General features: G+C 44.9%; 1 protein-coding gene across 5 annotated transcripts in view; it reads left to right on the top strand.

Annotated features, from left to right (window-relative positions):
• The window catches only part of SIPA1 (signal-induced proliferation-associated 1), a 96,207-nt gene extending 79,589 nt beyond the window's left edge, over positions 1 to 16,618 (top strand). For all 5 annotated transcript variants that reach the window (XM_069739863.1, XM_069739867.1, XM_069739866.1 and 2 more), the window contains one exon: positions 15,914 to 16,618. In XM_069739863.1, the coding sequence (XP_069595964.1) occupies positions 15,914 to 16,063 (150 nt within the window). In that variant the 3' untranslated portion in view covers positions 16,064 to 16,618. The remainder of the gene's footprint in view (positions 1 to 15,913) is intronic.
• Positions 16,619 to 17,500: the final 882 nt, after the last annotated feature.

The following is a 17,500-nucleotide window of genomic DNA, read 5'->3' as shown; positions in this document are numbered from 1 at the left end:
CCAAATGCAAGCACCACACCTCAAATCAACTCCAGGCCTTTTATCTGCTTAATTGAGAATGACATAACGAAGGGATTGCCCACACGTGTCCATGAAATAGCCTTGGAGTCAATTGTCCAATTACTTTCGGTCCCTTTAAAAACAGGGTGGCACATGCTAAGGAGCTGAAACTCCTAAACCCTTCATCCAATTTTAATGTGGATACCCTCAAATGAAAGCTGAAAGTCTGAACTTCAACTGCATCTGAAATGTTTGGTTTAAAATTCATTGTGGTAATGTCTATAACCAAAATTAGGAAAATGTTGTCTCTGTCCAAATATATATGGTCTTAACTGTACAAAGGAAATGTGTCATATTTAACTTTAGGCCTTTTTGAGATCAGGTTATCTTCAACTTGGTAACTGTTCACAATAACAGTAATTTTGATCAAGGGTGCCCAGACTTTTACATGTCATTGTAGAGCCTCACAGTAAAGAAAAGAGACTGCAGCACTCCGAAACCATAAACCATGGCGACAGTTAATTTTCCAAATGACCTGATTCAAAGTTTCGACCCTGAATGGGTCTTTTTCAAGCTTGAGAAAGACCCATTAATTGTTTAATCGTTGCCAATGATGTCAACCATCTCTATAGAGCACTGTAATCTTTATTTTCTATGAATAAAAATATATTCATTAAGAGTCGAAACGTTGCACCCTTTCATTGGGGAAGTAAACCATCATCACAGTTAAATTTCCAGAGAGAAATGTTGTGCTCCCATGTACAACTTTTAATAAAACTGTAAAGCCTTCAGGTCTGTACGATGGGTGCTGTGATACTCAGGCTCAGACGGCCATATTTTATGGTCCGTATCTGGACTGCAATACCTGTACTGAACCCAGTGTCCTGATCTGAACTTAAAGGGAATCTGTCAGCAGGGTTTTGCTATGTAATCTGAGGACAACATGAAATAAGGGCTGAGACACAGATTTCACGGATGTGCCACTTATTAGGCTGTGTGCTATTGTTTCAATACCATGAATGTTTTATCACTAGGATAATATCACTGCCTTGACTACAGCTGGCACGAGTCCTGGTCCAACCACACCCCCTCCTGTGTTAAGCAGCTTACTGTCAATAGACAATGTACACAGAAAGCTGCAGTGTGGGCGGGGGCAGCTTTATGAGCTATGCCTCATGCTACATCTAAAAACTCTGATTGTTTCACAACTGCTGCACCCAGGACACTAAGTGATACATCATAGGAATCAGGGTTTCTTTTCCTACATCATGCTGCTCTAAGAAGAGGTAACAGACACCTGGTGTCCGATTCCCTTGAAAGCCTCTCATATGCCTATGAGGCTTTAATAAGTTAGTGTAAGCCAGGAGGAGACTAGAGGTCAATCAAGGCACTATGGTCTGTATATCAATCATGAAATACGGCCATTTGAACCTGTCTTTACATAGTATATTCTGTGGAAGCAATTAGAAATGGAGAATTAACGTAGGGTCATATGGCGTGCCTAAGGCTCTATGGTCAAAATTCACAGTTTGCGTATATATATATATATATATATATATATATACAGTATATATATATGTGACGCCCAGGAGACCGGGATACCCAGCACCGGACCAATGGAGTCTGTCTCTTGAGGGGGATGTCACGGGTGGCTTGACCCGGTGCTGTGGCCTCAGGCAATGCACAGTGTAAGGGGTATCATGAGGGGACAGGCACTTACTTGATCAGCAGCAGGTTCTCCCAGCGGTGACGATCTCGATCCTGGATAGATGGCTATTGTCCAAATGAAAGACTGAGGCACTGAAACGTTTAACCAGTTTACTTTAACATAAAAGGATTTACAACCAGTCCTGTCACCGGAGTCTGTATGGGAACTCTGAGTTACTTTGACCCTGCCGGGGTCTTCGCCTCTTATTGTGCGCAATTTCTGTGTGGCCCTGCTGCTGTATGTGAACTGGCTGCCGGCCCAATCTGTCCCCTCCGGGTCCTGGTTCGACGGGCAACCCGAGTCCTTTTATCGGTTTACCCCCTCTGGGAGTACCACTGAACTCTGTGTCTGTTGCTGCATCCGGCCCTAGTGAAGCTGATATCACCTCACGTTTTTCCGGTTGCTGTATTATATATAATGAATACAGCCACGGATCCGGTATCCGTCTTTGCGCCTGTTCTGGGTAATGATTAATGCTACCCGGTTCTCACAATGTCCTTTTTCTCTATCCCTCTTCTCCTCAGGCCGGTGATTTAGGCCTGGTAACAGTCACAGGGCTGTTAGAGATTCAGCTGTATGACCTCTCACTATCAGCTCCTTGGCCCAACTGCCATTTCTTCTCTCAGACCAGAATGGATCAAGGGGAGTCTCTGAAGCTCCCCCTTCTGGCCGGAGGTGGTAGTGCAGTCTTGCTATTTTAGTATTTGTACTTACTGTCAGTAACTATTTTTGTGGCAAATACCCCTAGGGGTGCCACATTCCCCCTTAGTTAAGAACAGTACTCCGGGACTGTGGGACAATAACATTTTGAAATAACAATTAATATGTACAGAGTCTTAAAAATGAAAAGTTACAAAAACCACTCAAGGAAACAAAAATAGAGTTCTGTAAAAAGTCACTTCAAATAGCGTCCATTAATACAGTTCTATCCTTGAAGGTATTGGGAACGGCACTGTACTTAGTGTCCAGGAATTTAGTTCCATTTTTCCAACGGAGTTATCAATATAAAGTCTAAAGAAAGTTCAAAAAGAGCAAAAAGCAAAGTTCAAAAAGCAGTCTTTCCGGAGCTTTGATTTAGTGCCTCCGGGCTGATAACAAGTTCAAGAATATGCAATAAGTTCATACAGACAAGTCTCTGTAGGCACTGGGCTTAAACGTTGCAGACTGATAGCAATGACTATACTACATTTTCTGTTTAACTATATACGGCATAACATATATACAATTCACATTATGAGCTTTATAGTTGGTAATCTGCATACCTGGCCGGTAATTGACCCTGGGTACTACGCTGTGATCTCCGTAATAGCGGTGTCTCTTCATGTGGTGTACTACTGTCTACTGCGGATGTAGTATCTGCCCGCTCTGCTAAAGATAATTCCACGACTATGGAGTTGGCAAGTCCACTGTGAATGGGATTACTCTGACCAGGAATCTGTTCTTCCTGGCCTGGAACCTCCTGTAGTACGGGGTCAGCCTCTTCCTGTCTTGGGACTTCTGGTATTGGGTTCGGTGTTGGGTAAAAGGCCACCATGGGAACCACTACTGCACCATGGTATGTTAGTAGGGTTTTGGGAAAGTCTCCTATACAGGTGTGATACACTTCCTCTTCTTTTTCCTTTACTGGTTGAACCTGTATGGGTTGAATAACTTCTGGTTCTGGCTGGACAACGTCTGGCTCTTTCAATGCTTCCGGACATAATTTAAGATTGTCTCTTGACACTAGTACAGATGTTAAGCCTCCGTTTTTGCTAATGAGACACATTTTAGGATTATCCACTCTTGTTGGTAAAACTGTGTAGGGTACGGCTTCCCACTGATTGTCCAGTTTATTGGTTCGACGATTTCTCTTGAGCACTTGGTCACCCGGTCTTAATGGGGTCGCTAGAGCATTCTGGTTGAAAGTTCGCTCTTGTCTTTCTCTAGTTTGCTGAAGGCTTCTTTCCACACTCTCTTGCACTTGGCGATACTGCTTTTGCCGTATGATATCCCAATTGGAGTCTTGAACTTCTGCGTCTGGTTTCAGAATTCCCATTTCTAGATCGATTGGTAATTGGCCGGGTCTTGCACGCATAAGGTAAGCTGGGGTGCAGTTGGTGGAGCTCACCGGGACATGATTATACAGATCCACCAAGTCAGGCAATTTCTCTGGCCATTGATTCCTTTCTGTCTCAGGTAAAGTCTTTAGTAGGTCTATTACAATATGGTTCATCTTCTCGCATAAGCCGTTTGTTTGTGGATGATAGGCCGTCGTCCGGATCTTTTTGCAACCATACATATTACAGAATTCTCTGAAGATCTCTGATTCAAAGGCTGTACCTTGGTCGGTGAGAACCTGTTCCGGATATCCATGGGGTCTACAAAAGTACGTTTGGAACGCTTTGGCTGCTGTTTTTGCTGTCAGATCTTTTACGGGTACTACTACCAAGAAACGTGAATAATGGTCCACGATGGTCAAGGCATAGACATAGCCGGACCGGCTTGGTGTCAACTTCACGTGGTCCATGGCTACAAGTTCAAGTGGTTGTTTGGTGATTATGGGCTGCAGTGGTGCTCTTTGGTTCTTTTGATCGTTTCTTCTGAGGTTGCACGGGCCACAATTTCTGCACCACTGTTCGATTGATTTTCTCATCCCGACCCAATAAAATCTTTCTCTTAGAAGTACTTCTAACTTTTTCCAACCGAAGTGACCAGCACCATTATGGTAAGCTTCGAGGACCATCTTCACATCTTGTTTAGGCACAATAATCTGCCAAACCAATTCATGTGTTTTCGGATTGGTGTATCTTCTACAGAGCTTCCCTTGATACAGGAACATTTTGCCTCTCTCTTTCCAGAGTTGATGCGTCTCTTCTGGGGCATCCTCATAGGGATATGCACTTTGCTCAGTCAACAGTTCCTTCACCAACTTCACAGCCGGATTGCTGTCTTGGGTGTCAGCCCATCTATGGTGTGCTAACGGATTAAAATTCACCTCTTGTTGTTTCTGATAGGTACTTGACTGATGATGTTTTGCCTTGGGACGATGGAAGGCTGGTAGTTCAATTTCTTCAAGCTCCCCCGTTTCCTCTTCTACATCTCTCAAGTGTGGCATCCGGGATAGGGCATCGGCATTTCCATTCTTGCGACCTGCTCGATACTTGATTATGAAGTTGTAATTAGATAACCGGGCTATCCATCGCTGTTCTAACGCACCTAATTTGGCTGTGTCCAGGTGGGTCAACGGATTGTTGTCAGTATAGACAATAAATTCTGCAGCGGCCAGATAGTGTTTGAAACGCTCCGTCACAGCCCAAACTACTGCCAGTAGTTCCAATTTGAAGGAGCTGTAATTTTCTGAATTTCTTTCAGTAGGCCGGAGCTTTCTACTTGCAAAGGCGATGACTTTCTCCCGACCTTCTTGCTTTTGTGACAGCACCGCTCCTAGTCCCACATTACTGGCATCGGTGTAGAGGATGAAAGGTTTATGGTAATCTGGGTATGCCAGAACCTCTTCTCCGGTTAGTGCCTTCTTTAGTTGTTCAAAGGAGTCTTCCCTTTCGTCGTTCCACTGAAAAGGAGGGTTTCGGTTTGAAGGTTTCTTCGTCTGCCCTACCAAGGTGTCTTGCAAGGGTGCTGCCAACTTGGTAAATCCTTTTATAAATCTGCGATAGTAACCCACCAATCCCAGGAATTGTCTCACTTCTTTTGCGCTGGTAGGTCTTGGCCAATCCCTTATGGCGCTTATTTTCTCGGGATCTGGTGCTACTCCCTCCGAACTCAAGATGTGTCCCAGGTACTGTACCTTTGGCTTGAGAAGGTGACATTTGGATGGCTTGACTTTCATGCCATACCTGGATAAGGCTTCGAACACTTCTGCCAGGTCTATTAAGTGTTGTTCGTAAGTCTTTGAGTAGATGATCACATCATCCAGGTACAGGAGGACGGTCTCGAAGTTCTTGTGTCCGAGGCAGCATTCCATCAGCCGCTGGAAGGTACCGGATGCGTTGCAGAGTCCGAACGGCATTCGATTAAATTCACATAGACCCATTGGTGTGGTGAATGCCGTCTTTTCCTTATCTCTCTCAGCCACAGGGACTTGCCAATACCCGCTTGTTAAGTCTAAGGTGGAAAAATAATTAGCAGATTTCAAAGCAGTTAAGGACTCTTCTATCCTAGGCAAGGGGTAGGCGTCTTTATGGGTGATGTTATTAACCCCTTCCCGACCTTTGACGCATACGCTGCGTCATGAAAGTCGGTGCCATTCCGACCCATGACGCAGCATATGCGTCATGGAAAGATCGCGTCCCTGCAGGCCGGGTGAAAGGGTTAACTCCCATTTCACCCGATCTGCAGGGACAGGGGGAGTGGTAGTTTAGCCCAGGGGGGGTGGCTTCACCCCCTCGTGGCTACGATCGCTCTGATTGGCTGTTGAAAGTGAAACTGCCAATCAGAGCGATTTGTAATATTTCACCTAAAAAACTGGTGAAATATTACAATCCAGCCATGGCCGATGCTGCAATATCATCGGCCATGGCTGGAAACACTTATGTGCACCCACCCCACCCCTCCGATCGCCCCCCCAGCCCCCCGATCTGTGGTCCGCTCCCCTCCGTCCTGTGCTCCGCTCCCCCGTCCTCCTGTCCGCTTCCCCGTGCACCAATCACACCCCCTGTGCTGCAATCAAACCCCCCCGCACTCCGATCCCCCCCCCGCACACAGCGACCCCCCCCGTGCTCCGATCCACCCCCCCCGCACAGCGATCCCTCACCCCGTGCTCCAATCCTTCCCCGTGCTCCAATCCTCCCTCCCGTGTTCCGATCCACCCCCCCCATGATCCGATCCACCCCCCCGTGCTCCGACGCCCCCCCCGTGCCCTGATCTCCCCCCCCTTATACTTACCTGGCCGCCCGAGGTCCGTCCGTCTTCTTTCCTGGGCGCCGCCATCTTCCAAAATGGCGGGCGCATGTGCAGTGCGCCCGCCGAATCTGCCGGCCGGCAGATTCGTTCCAGAGTGAATTTTGATCACTGAGATATATCCTATCTCAGTGATCAAAATAAAAAAAATAGTAAATGACCCCCCCCTTTGTCACCCCCATAGATAGGGACAATAAAAAAAATAAAGAATTTTTTTTTTTTTCACTAAGGTTGGGGTAAGAACTAGGGTTAGGGTTAGGGGTAGGGTTAGGGTTAGGGGTAGGGTTAGGGTTAGGGGTAGGGTTAGGGGTAGGGTTAGGGGTAGGGTTAGGGCTAGGGTTAGGGGTAGGGTTAGGGGTAGGGTTAGGGCTAGGGTTAGGGTTTCGGTATGTGCACACGTATTCTGGTCCTATGCGGATTTTTCCGCAGCGGATTTGAAAAATCCACAGTGCTAAACCGCTGCCGATTTATCGTGGATTTACCGCGGTTTTTCTGCGCATTTCACTGCGGTTTTACAACTGCGATTTTCTATTGGAGCAGTTCTAAAACCGCTGCGGAATCCGCAGAAAGAAGTGACATGCTGCGGAATGTAAACCGCTGCGTTTCCGTGCAGTTTTTCCGCAGCATGTGTACAGCGATTTTTGGTTCCCATAGGTTCACATTGAACTGTAAACTCATGGGAAACTGCTGCGGATCCGCAGCGTTTTCCGCAGCGTGTGCACATACCTTTAGAATTAGGCTATGTGCACACGGTGCGGATTGGCCGCTGCGGATCCGCAGCAGTGTTCCATCAGGTTTATAGTACCATGTAAACATATGGAAAACCAAATCCGCTGTGCCCATGGTGCAGAAAATACCGCGCGGGAACGCTGCGTTGTATTTTCCGCAGCATGCCAATTCTTTGTGCGGATTCCGCAGCGTTTTACACCTGTTCCTCAATAGGAATCCACAGGTGAAATCCGCACAAAAAACACTGGAAATCCACGGTAAATCCACAGGTAAAACGCAGTGCCTTTTACCCGCGGATTTTTCAAAAATGATGCTGAAAAATCTCATACGAATCCGCAACGTTGGCACATAGCCTTAGAGTTGGGTTGGAATTAGGGTTGTGGTTAGGGTTAGGGGTGTGTTGGGGTTAGGGTTGTGGTTAGGGGTGTGTTGGGGTTAGGGTTGTGATTAGGGTTACGGCTACAGTTGGGATAAGGGTTAGGGGTGTGTTGGAGGTAGAATTGAGGGGTTTCCACTGTTTAGGCACTTCAGGGGGTCTCCAAACGCAACATGGCGCCACCATTGATTCCAGCCAATCTTGTATTCAAAAATTCAAATGGTGCTTCCTCACTTCCGAACCCCGACGTGTGCCCAAACAGTGGTTTACCCCCACATATGGGGTACCAGCATACTCAGGACAAACTGCGCAACAATTACTGGGGTCCAATTTCTCCTGTTACCCTTGAGAAAATAAAAAATTGCTTGCTAAAACATCATTTTTGAGGAAAGAAAAATGATTTTTTATTTTCACGGCTCTGCGTTGTAAACGTCTGTGAAGCACTTGGGGGTTCAAAGTGCTCACCACATATCTAGATAAGTTCCTTGGGGGGTCTAGTTTCCAAAATGGGGTCACTTGTGGGGGGTTTCTACTGTTTAGGCACACCAGGGGCTCTGCAAACGCAACGTGACGCCCGCAGACCATTCCATCAAAGTCTGCATTTCAAAAGTCACTACTTCCCTTCTGAGCCCCCACGTGTGCCCAAACAGTGGTTTACCCCCACACATGGGGCATCAGCGTACTCAGGAGAAACTGGACAACAACTTTTGTGGTCCAATTTCTCCTGTAACCCTTGGGAAAATAAAAAATTCTGGGCTAAAATATTATTTTTGAGGAAAGAAAACTTATTTATTATTTTCACGGCTCTGCGTTATAAACTTCTGTAAAGCACTTGGGGGTTGAAAGTGCTCACCACACATCTAGATAAGTTCCTTTGGGGGTCTAGTTTCCAAAATGGGGTCACTTGTGGGGGGTTTCTACTGTTTAGGCACACCAGGGGCTCTGCAAACGCAATGTGACGCCCGCAGACCATTCCATCAAAGTCTGCATTTCAAAAGTCACTACTTCCCTTCTGAGCCCCCACGTGTGCCCAAACAGTGGTTTACCCCCACACATGGGGTATCAGCGTACTCAGGAGAAACTGGACAACAACTTTTGGGGTCAAATTTCTCCTGTTACCCTTGGGAAAATAAAAAATTGCGGGCTAAAATTCATTTTTGAGAAAATAATTTTTTTTTTTATTTTCATGGCTCTGCGTTATAAACTTCTGTGAAGCACTTGAGGGTTCAAAGTGCTCACTACACATCTAGATTAGTTCCTTTGGGGGTCTAGTTTCCAAAATGGGGTAATTTGTGGGGGATCTCCAATGTTTAGGCACACAGGGGCTCTCCAAACGCGACATGGTGTCCGCTATCGATGGAGATAATTTTTCATTCAAAAAGTCAAATGGCGCTCCTTCCCTTCCGAGCCTTACCATGTGCCCAAACAGTGGTTTACCCCCACATGTGAAGTATCGGTGTACTCAGGAGAAATTGCCAAACAAATTTTAGGATCCATTTTATCCTGTTGTCCATGTGAAAATGAAAAAATTGAGGCTAAAAGAATTTTTTTGTGAAAAAAAAGTACTTTTTCATTTTTACGGATCAATTTGTGAAGCACCTGGGGGTTTAAAGGGCTCACTATGCATCTAGATAAGTTCCTTGGGGCGTCTAGTTTCCAAAATGGGGTCACTTGTGGGGGAGCTCCAATTTTTAGGCACACGGGGGCTCTCCAAATGTGACATGGTGTCCGCTAAAGAGTGCAGCCAATTTTTCATTCAAAAAGTCAAATGGCACTCCTTCCCTTCCAAGCCCTGCCGTGCGCCCAAACAGTGGTTTACCCCCACATATGAGGTATCAGCGTACTCAGGACAAATTGGACAACAACGTACGTGGTTCAGTTTCTCCTTTTACCATTGGGAAAATAAAAAAATTGTTGCTGAAAAATCATTTTTGTGACTAAAAAGTTAAATGTTCATTTTTTCCTTCCATGTTGCTTCTGCTGCTGTGAAGCACCTGAAGGGTTAATAAACTTCTTGAATGTGGTTTTGTGCACCTTGAGGGGTGCAGTTTTTAGAATGGTGTCACTTTTGGGTATTTTCAGCCATATAGACCCCTCAAACTGACTTCAAATGTGAGGTGGTCCCTAAAAAAAATGGTTTTGTAAATTTCGTTGTAAAAATGAGAAATCGCTGGTCAAATTTTAACCCTTATAACTTCCTAGCAAAAAAAAATTTTGTTTCCAAAATTGTGCTGATGTAAAGTAGACGTGTGGGAAATGTTATTTATTAACTATTTTGTGTCACATAACTCTCTGGTTTAACAGAATAAAAATTCAAAATGTGAAAATTGCGAAATTTTCAAAATTTTCGCCAAATTTCCGTTTTTATCACAAATAAACACAGAATTTATTGACCTAAATTTACCACTAACATGAAGCCCAATATGTCACGAAAAAACAATCTCAGAACCGCTAGGATCCATTGAAGCGTTCCTGAGTTATTACCTCATGAAGGGACACTGGTCAGAATTGCAAAAAACGGCAAGGTCTTTAAGGTCAAAATAGGCTGGGTCATGAAGGGGTTAATCTTCCGGTAGTCTACGCACATTCTCATGGTTCCGTCCTTTTTTTTGACAATCACTAGAGGGGCCGCCCAGGGGCTATAGCTGTCTCTTATTACCCCGGCCTGTTTCATTTCCCTCAGCATATCTTTTGCACATTGATAGTGAGCGGGCGGTATGGGTCTATATCTTTCTTTTATTGGGGGATGGTCACCTGTGGGGATTGTGTGTTCTACCCCTTCTATCCGTCCGAAGTCCAATGGGTGTTTACTGAAGACTTGTTCATATTCCGTCACTAGCCTATACACCCCTTGTTTTTGATGGGTAGGTGTTGAATTTATGCCCACGTGTAGCTGTTGGCACCAATCCTCCATTTCTCCATCTGAGCCATTGCCTTCCACCTGACAGGTTGGTTCTAAGGGCTCAATGGTTGTGATGGCATTGTTGTCAACAGTATATAGCTTTGCCATTGTAGCATACCTTGGCAAAGTGACCTCTTCCTCTCCACAGTTCAAAAGTCGTACCGGCACTCGTCCCCGGTGTACCTCGACTATCCCTCGTGCTGTGAGTATAGTGGGCCTGCTGTCGGTGTACACTGGTTCTATTAAGGCTTGATAATCTCGTCCCTTAGTACCAATGGCTGCTCTACACCATACCAGCATTTCTGTTTTTGGTGGGATTACAATAGACGTTGGATCACTTACCCTCACACTGCCGATTTTTCCACCTGCAACTTCTACCTGTTGCCTTAACATCAATACTTTTATTTCCCTCCGGAGAACTCTCTGCTGGCAGGATTGGGCAGTTTCAGCAATTTGCTGTAAGACAGAAATGACTTCGGAAAAGCAGTTCTCTAACACATTCATTCCTATCAATACAGTTGGTTCACAGTTCCGCCGGTCAACATCAACAACAATTATACCCTGTTTCTTCAGTTCTACTTTACCAATCTTTATGGTCATCTCCCTGAATCCTAGTTTCGGTACCAACTTACCATTACTGGCCCATATATCTAGTTCAACATCAGAGGGCCCTTTATCAATATCTGCATCAGCCCAGTAACTCTTATAAAGGATATACGGTATAGATGAAATCTGGGAACCTGTGTCCAGCAAAGCATTGAGGGGAATTCCGTCCAGCACGATAGGGATAATGGGTCGTCCTCCGATGTACCTGTCGTGCCAGGGTGTTGGGCCTTGAAAGTTCATTCCTGCGAAGCGGCCCGCATTCCCAGGGGATTCCCGTTTAAATCACAATCTCGTGCAAAGTGGCCTGGCTGCTGGCAACGGCGGCAAATGGGCTGTCCATCCGGTTGGTAGCGGTCGCGGGGTCGTCCTCTCCATGTCGGGTATCTCCGGGGTCTCATCCATGGAACACCTTCTCTACAGTTTGCCAACTCCATCTTGTGTCCTCTCATCTCCTGCATGGTTTTAGCCATTGAAGCAACAACATCAGCTAAAGAGTCAAGCTTTTGTTGAAAAGCCTCATTAGTACTGGGCCCCAGGGGCTTAGCAATGGCCCTGGACATAGCTGATGTCACTGGTACTCCATGTTGTTGAGGAGCCTCTGCCATGAGTTGCGCAGGCTCCTGATCCCGAGGTGCCTCTGCCAGCTGGAGACGTATAACGCTCTCCTTTAATTGGGCAAATGTCAATTCAGGGTTCTTAAAAACAAGCATGCTCACATGCCCCCGGTGAGAAGGGGTGTAGAGTCCCTCAATAAATTGATCTCTTAGCAGTTTATCCGCTCCGGTGTTAAAAATGGGTTCAGCCAATGTAAGCGATTTAAGGGCTTCCTGCAGGTTTAAGGCAAAGTCTCTCACGCCCTCATTAGCTTTTTGTTTGCAACTAAAGAATCGTATTTTAGCTTTGCTGCTGGCCGTGGTTTCAAATGTAGCTTTTAATCCAGCAAATATGCGTTCAACAGTGCCTTTTAGATCAGCTGCCCATGCTGTGACTTCTCGCTTAGCATGGCCACTTAACTGCATCATCAGGAGACTAACACGCTGAACTTCACCCACGGGGAACATGTCAAAATGGGCCAGCATCTTTTCTCTGAAATCGTCAAGGGTATTAGGCTCACCTTCATACATTGGAAGCCATGGGCCACCCGGGGTATATGGCATCAGCACCGGCATGATGGGCGCCACTCCTTGCACCGCTGCACTGCCGGACTCTCTATTGACACTCTGTCTTTCAGCTGCATTAGCGTCGCCGGGTGCTGCGGCGTCTCCGTGCTGCGACATACTGTGCCCCCTTAGTTAATCCGGACCCTTCCGGTCCTCCGCTTCCGTCGGGATAGTGTAGATTCGTTCCGCTGTGCAGCAGGATCGATTTTCCCCTTGCTCTGATGTCAGAGCGCTCAGCTTGGTGCCGCCCACAATGACACGCCCCCTGCTGCTCCCACCCACCGCGCTCTGTAATGGCGGATTCTGAAGTTTTTCAGTTAGACTGGGGCTCAGGTGATGGCGTAGCTCAATTAACAGTCTCGTGCCTAACGGTTATGAAGTGATTACCTCAGGGGATGGCGGCCATCTTTACTCCATTATAACCAATGGGGAAAAGTCACTTTCAATAGTTTTCAATGGGGAATGGATTTTTCTTTAATAAAGTCAATTTTCAAGATTTTTCATCCCAGTTTTCACAGTTTTGGGCTCCAATCACGGCACACAATACCCGGTATACGGGCTGGCTAGATCCTGTTCGTGACGCCAATTGTGACGCCCAGGAGACTTGGATACCCAGCACCGGACCAATGGAGTCTGTCTCTTGAGGGGGATGTCACGGGTGGCTTGACCCGGTGCTGTGGCCTCAGGCAATGCACAGTGTAAGGGGTATCATGAGGGGACAGGCACTTACTTGATCAGCAGCAGGTTCTCCCAGCGGTGACGATCTCGATCCTGGATAGATGGCTATTGTCCAAATGAAAGACTGAGGCACTGAAACGTTTAACCAGTTTACTTTAACATAAAAGGATTTACAACCAGTCCTGTCACCGGAGTCTGTATGGGAACTCTGAGTTACTTTGACCCTGCCGGGGTCTTCGCCTCTTATTGTGCGCAATTTCTGTGTGGCCCTGCTGCTGTATGTGAACTGGCTGCCGGCCCAATCTGTCCCCTCCGGGTCCTAGTTCGACGGGCAACCCGAGTCCTTTTATCGGTTTACCCCCTCTGGGAGTACCGCTGAACTCTGTGTCTGTTGCTGCATCCGGCCCTAGTGAAGCTGATATCACCTCACGTTTTTCCGGTTGCTGTATTATATATAATGAATACAGCCACGGATCCGGTATCCGTCTTTGCGCCTGTTCTGGGTAATGATTAATGCTACCCGGTTCTCACAATGTCCTTTTTCTCTATCCCTCTTCTCCTCAGGCCGGTGATTTAGGCCTGGTAACAGTCACAGGGCTGTTAGAGATTCAGCTGTATGACCTCTCACTATCAGCTCCTTGGCCCAACTGCCATTTCTTCTCTCAGACCAGAATGGATCAAGGGGAGTCTCTGGAGCTCCCCCTTCTGGCCGGAGGTGGTAGTGCAGTCTTGCTATTTTAGTATTTGTACTTACTGTCAGTAACTATTTTTGTGGCAAATACCCCTAGGGGTGCCACATTTATATATATATATATATATATATATATATATATATATATATATATATATATATATATATATATATATATACAGGTCCTTCTCAAAAAATTAGCATATAGTGTTAAATTTCATTATTTACCATAATGTAATGATTACAATTAAACTTTCATATATTATAGATTCATTATCCACCAACTGAAATTTGTCAGGTCTTTTATTGTTTTAATACTGATGATTTTGGCATACAACTCCTGATAACCCAAAAAACCTGTCTCAATAAATTAGCATATCAAGAAAAGGTTCTCTAAACGACCTATTACCCTAATCTTCTGAATCAACTAATTAACTCTAAACACATGCAAAAGACACCTGAGGCTTTTATAAACTCCCTGCCTGGTTCATTACTCAAAACCCCCATCATGGGTAAGACTAGCGACCTGACAGATGTCAAGAAGGCCATCATTGACACCCTCAAGCAAGAGGGTAAGACCCAGAAAGAAATTTCTCAACAAATAGGCTGTTCCCAGAGTGCTGTATCAAGGCACCTCAATGGTAAGTCTGTTGGAAGGAAACAATGTGGCAGAAAACGCTGTACAACGAGAAGAGGAGACCGGACCCTGAGGAAGATTGTGGAGAAGGACCGATTCCAGACCTTGGGGAACCTGAGGAAGCAGTGGACTGAGTCTGGTGTGGAAACATCCAGAGCCACCGTGCACAGGCGTGTGCAGGAAATGGGCTACAGGTGCCGCATTCCCCAGGTAAAGCCACTTTTGAGCTACAGAGAAGCAGCACTGGACTGTTGCTAAGTGGTCCCAAGTACTTTTTTCTGATGAAAGCAAATTTTGCATGTCATTCGGAAATCAAGGTGCCAGAGTCTGGAGGAAGACTGGGGAGAAGGAAATGCCAAAATGCCTGAAGTCCAGTGTCAAGTACCCACAGTCAGTGATGGTGTGGGGTGCCATGTCAGCTGCTGGTGTTGGTCCACTGTGTTTCATCAAGGGCAGGGTCAATGCAGCTAGCTATCAGGAGATTTTGGAGCACTTCATGCTTCCATCGGCTGAAATGCTTTATGGAGATGAAGATTTCATTTTTCAGCACGACCTGGCACCTGCTCACAGTGCCAAAACCACTGGTAAATGGTTTACTGACCATGGTATTACTGTGCTCAATTGGCCTGCCAACTCTCCTGACCTGAACCCCATAGAGAATCTGTGGGATATTGTGAAGAGAAAGTTGAGAGACGCAAGACCCAACACTCTGGATGAGCTTAAGGCCGCTATTGAAGCATCCTGGGCCTCCATAACATCTCAGCAGTGTCACAGGCTGATTGCCTCCATGCCACGCCGCATTGAAGCAGTAATTTCTGCCAAAGGATTCCCGACCAAGTATTGAGTGCATAACTGAACATTATTATTTGTTGGTTTTTTTGTTTGTTATTAAAAAACACTTTTATTTGATTGGATGGGTGAAATATGCTAATTTATTGAGACAGGTTTTTTGGGTTATCAGGAGTTGTATGCCAAAATCATCAGTATTAAAACAATAAAAGACCTGACAAATTTCAGTTGGTGGATAATGAATCTATAATATATGAAAGTTTAATTGTAATCATTACATTATGGTAAATAATGAAATTTAACACTATATGCTAATTTTTTGAGAAGGACCTGTATATATATATATATATATATATATATACTGTATATATATATATATATATATATATATATTTTTTTTTTTAATTTTGCAAAAAAACAGTGTCAATTGGACATATGCATTCTATAAGAAAAATTGAGTACACCACATAAAAATGCAGTATAAATGCCTCCTATGACAAATTACCACAGTGGCCTAGGGCATCCAAAGTCCATATTTGTGAATATACCTAGATCTTTACATACTGAATCATGTACTTTTCTCGCACTCAAATACAGTTAAACCTATGTGAAGTCCAATCAAAATCAGTTGTACAAAATTCTCGTCATCTTTCCTTGTTTCACATAAGAACAAACGCAATTTTAAAAAATCATTGACAGTACCAATAAATACCAATAAAATCTTAACTATATTTTGCTTAGGAGCAAGAAGGAAGAGCACAACTTCAAGCTGAGGTTCTGAGTCTGAAAAGGACCCAAGAAGAAGCGTTCACTGGAACTTTGCCCCGAGAAAGCGGTGCCAAGATCCTCAGGGGTGGAGCCAGCAACTGTGAAGGAACGGCTAATGACTAAATTAGGAAGAAGTATTCATTAAGAACTTTTGTAGAAAAAGTTTGGGATCAGGGAATCATTTCATGATAAATCAATGATATGATCAAATTGAAAGACAATGCAAGGTAATACCGGTCGATAATTTAATAAGAGTTCTGTGGAACTGTCGGGAGAGATGGTTGCTGGAGCATAAAATGAGTCAAACACTGAATTATTAGGTGTTCGGGTATAATTATTTCAGACAACCACTAACGAATATTCCAGGGGATTGAATCAACGAAGAAAATAAAAACCATACAGATCAGACAAAAAACAAACTGAGGGAAGATAATCCTTTCGGTAGTGGCCGGAAGATCTGGATCCACTGTTACTTCAGGTATGGCTTACAAATACTGTGAATGCTGATGGGACAGTGAGAGCGTTACTAGGATGCATACCGATGGAACATTGCGAAGGAAGGATGGCCTGTATCGAGCATCTTTGTACATAGAGTATTGATGTCTTCCAGTGATTATCTTTAAAGTTCCTGCCATAATGAATGTACATTTGGGACAATAAAGGGTAATATTATCTGAATTCTTCCTTCCGAGTGATTAATTTTATCCACCAAAGGTATTTATTTCTGAAGTAACAGGACACGCTAAGCAAGAAGGACGTTACATACATCTTCAGTAGGGTTGAGAGAACGTGCTCGCCACTTGAGTGAGCCTTGAGGTTCTTGGGTGCTCATCAAGTGCCAAGCTCGAGTCCCCGCCCCACATGTTTCGCAGCTGTTCGACAGTCAAAAAACATGCAGGCATTGCCTGCTATACACAGGCAATCCCTTTGTGTTTAATGGCTGTCCAAGAGCCGCAAAACATTTGAGGTGGGGACTCGAGGTTGGCGCTTGATGAGCACCCAAGAACCTCAAGGCTCACTCCAGTGGCGAGCACGTTCCCTCAACACTAATCTTCAGGAATAAGGTTAGAGCAAATGTCGACTTTGGAATATTATTTTGTTTATTTATATAAATAGATCAAACATTCTTCACTGTTTATTTATCTTACCTTTATATCAGTGGAAGGTCCACTCTCCTGTTAGCTCTAAATTCACGGCATAACCATCATAATCCACTGAATTTACAGCCATCATCATCACTGTTCACATTCTAAATTCCCTATCAGTATGTTTTTGGAATGTGGGAGGAAACCTAAAGAACCCGGAGGAAACCCACGCAAAAATGGGGAGAACATACAAACTCCTTGCAGATGTTGTCCTTGGTGGGATTTAGACCCTGGACCCCAGCGCTGCAAAGCACCAGTGCCAACCACTGAGCCACCATACAGTGCCAACCACTGATACCATCATCAATTAGTTGGCACAAATTCTTAAACCTAAAAATATACATTGTGATAAAATGTACTAAAATAAGATTTTTTTATTTTTTAAGATTTGTCCACCGATGAAAACCATTCGAAA

This window comes from Ranitomeya imitator, chromosome 9, assembly GCF_032444005.1.
Source record: "Ranitomeya imitator isolate aRanImi1 chromosome 9, aRanImi1.pri, whole genome shotgun sequence".
In the NCBI taxonomy this organism is placed as follows: Eukaryota; Metazoa; Chordata; class Amphibia; order Anura; family Dendrobatidae; genus Ranitomeya; species Ranitomeya imitator.
Note: the sequence above shows the minus strand (reverse complement) of the source record. Positions and strands in the feature narration are given on the sequence as shown.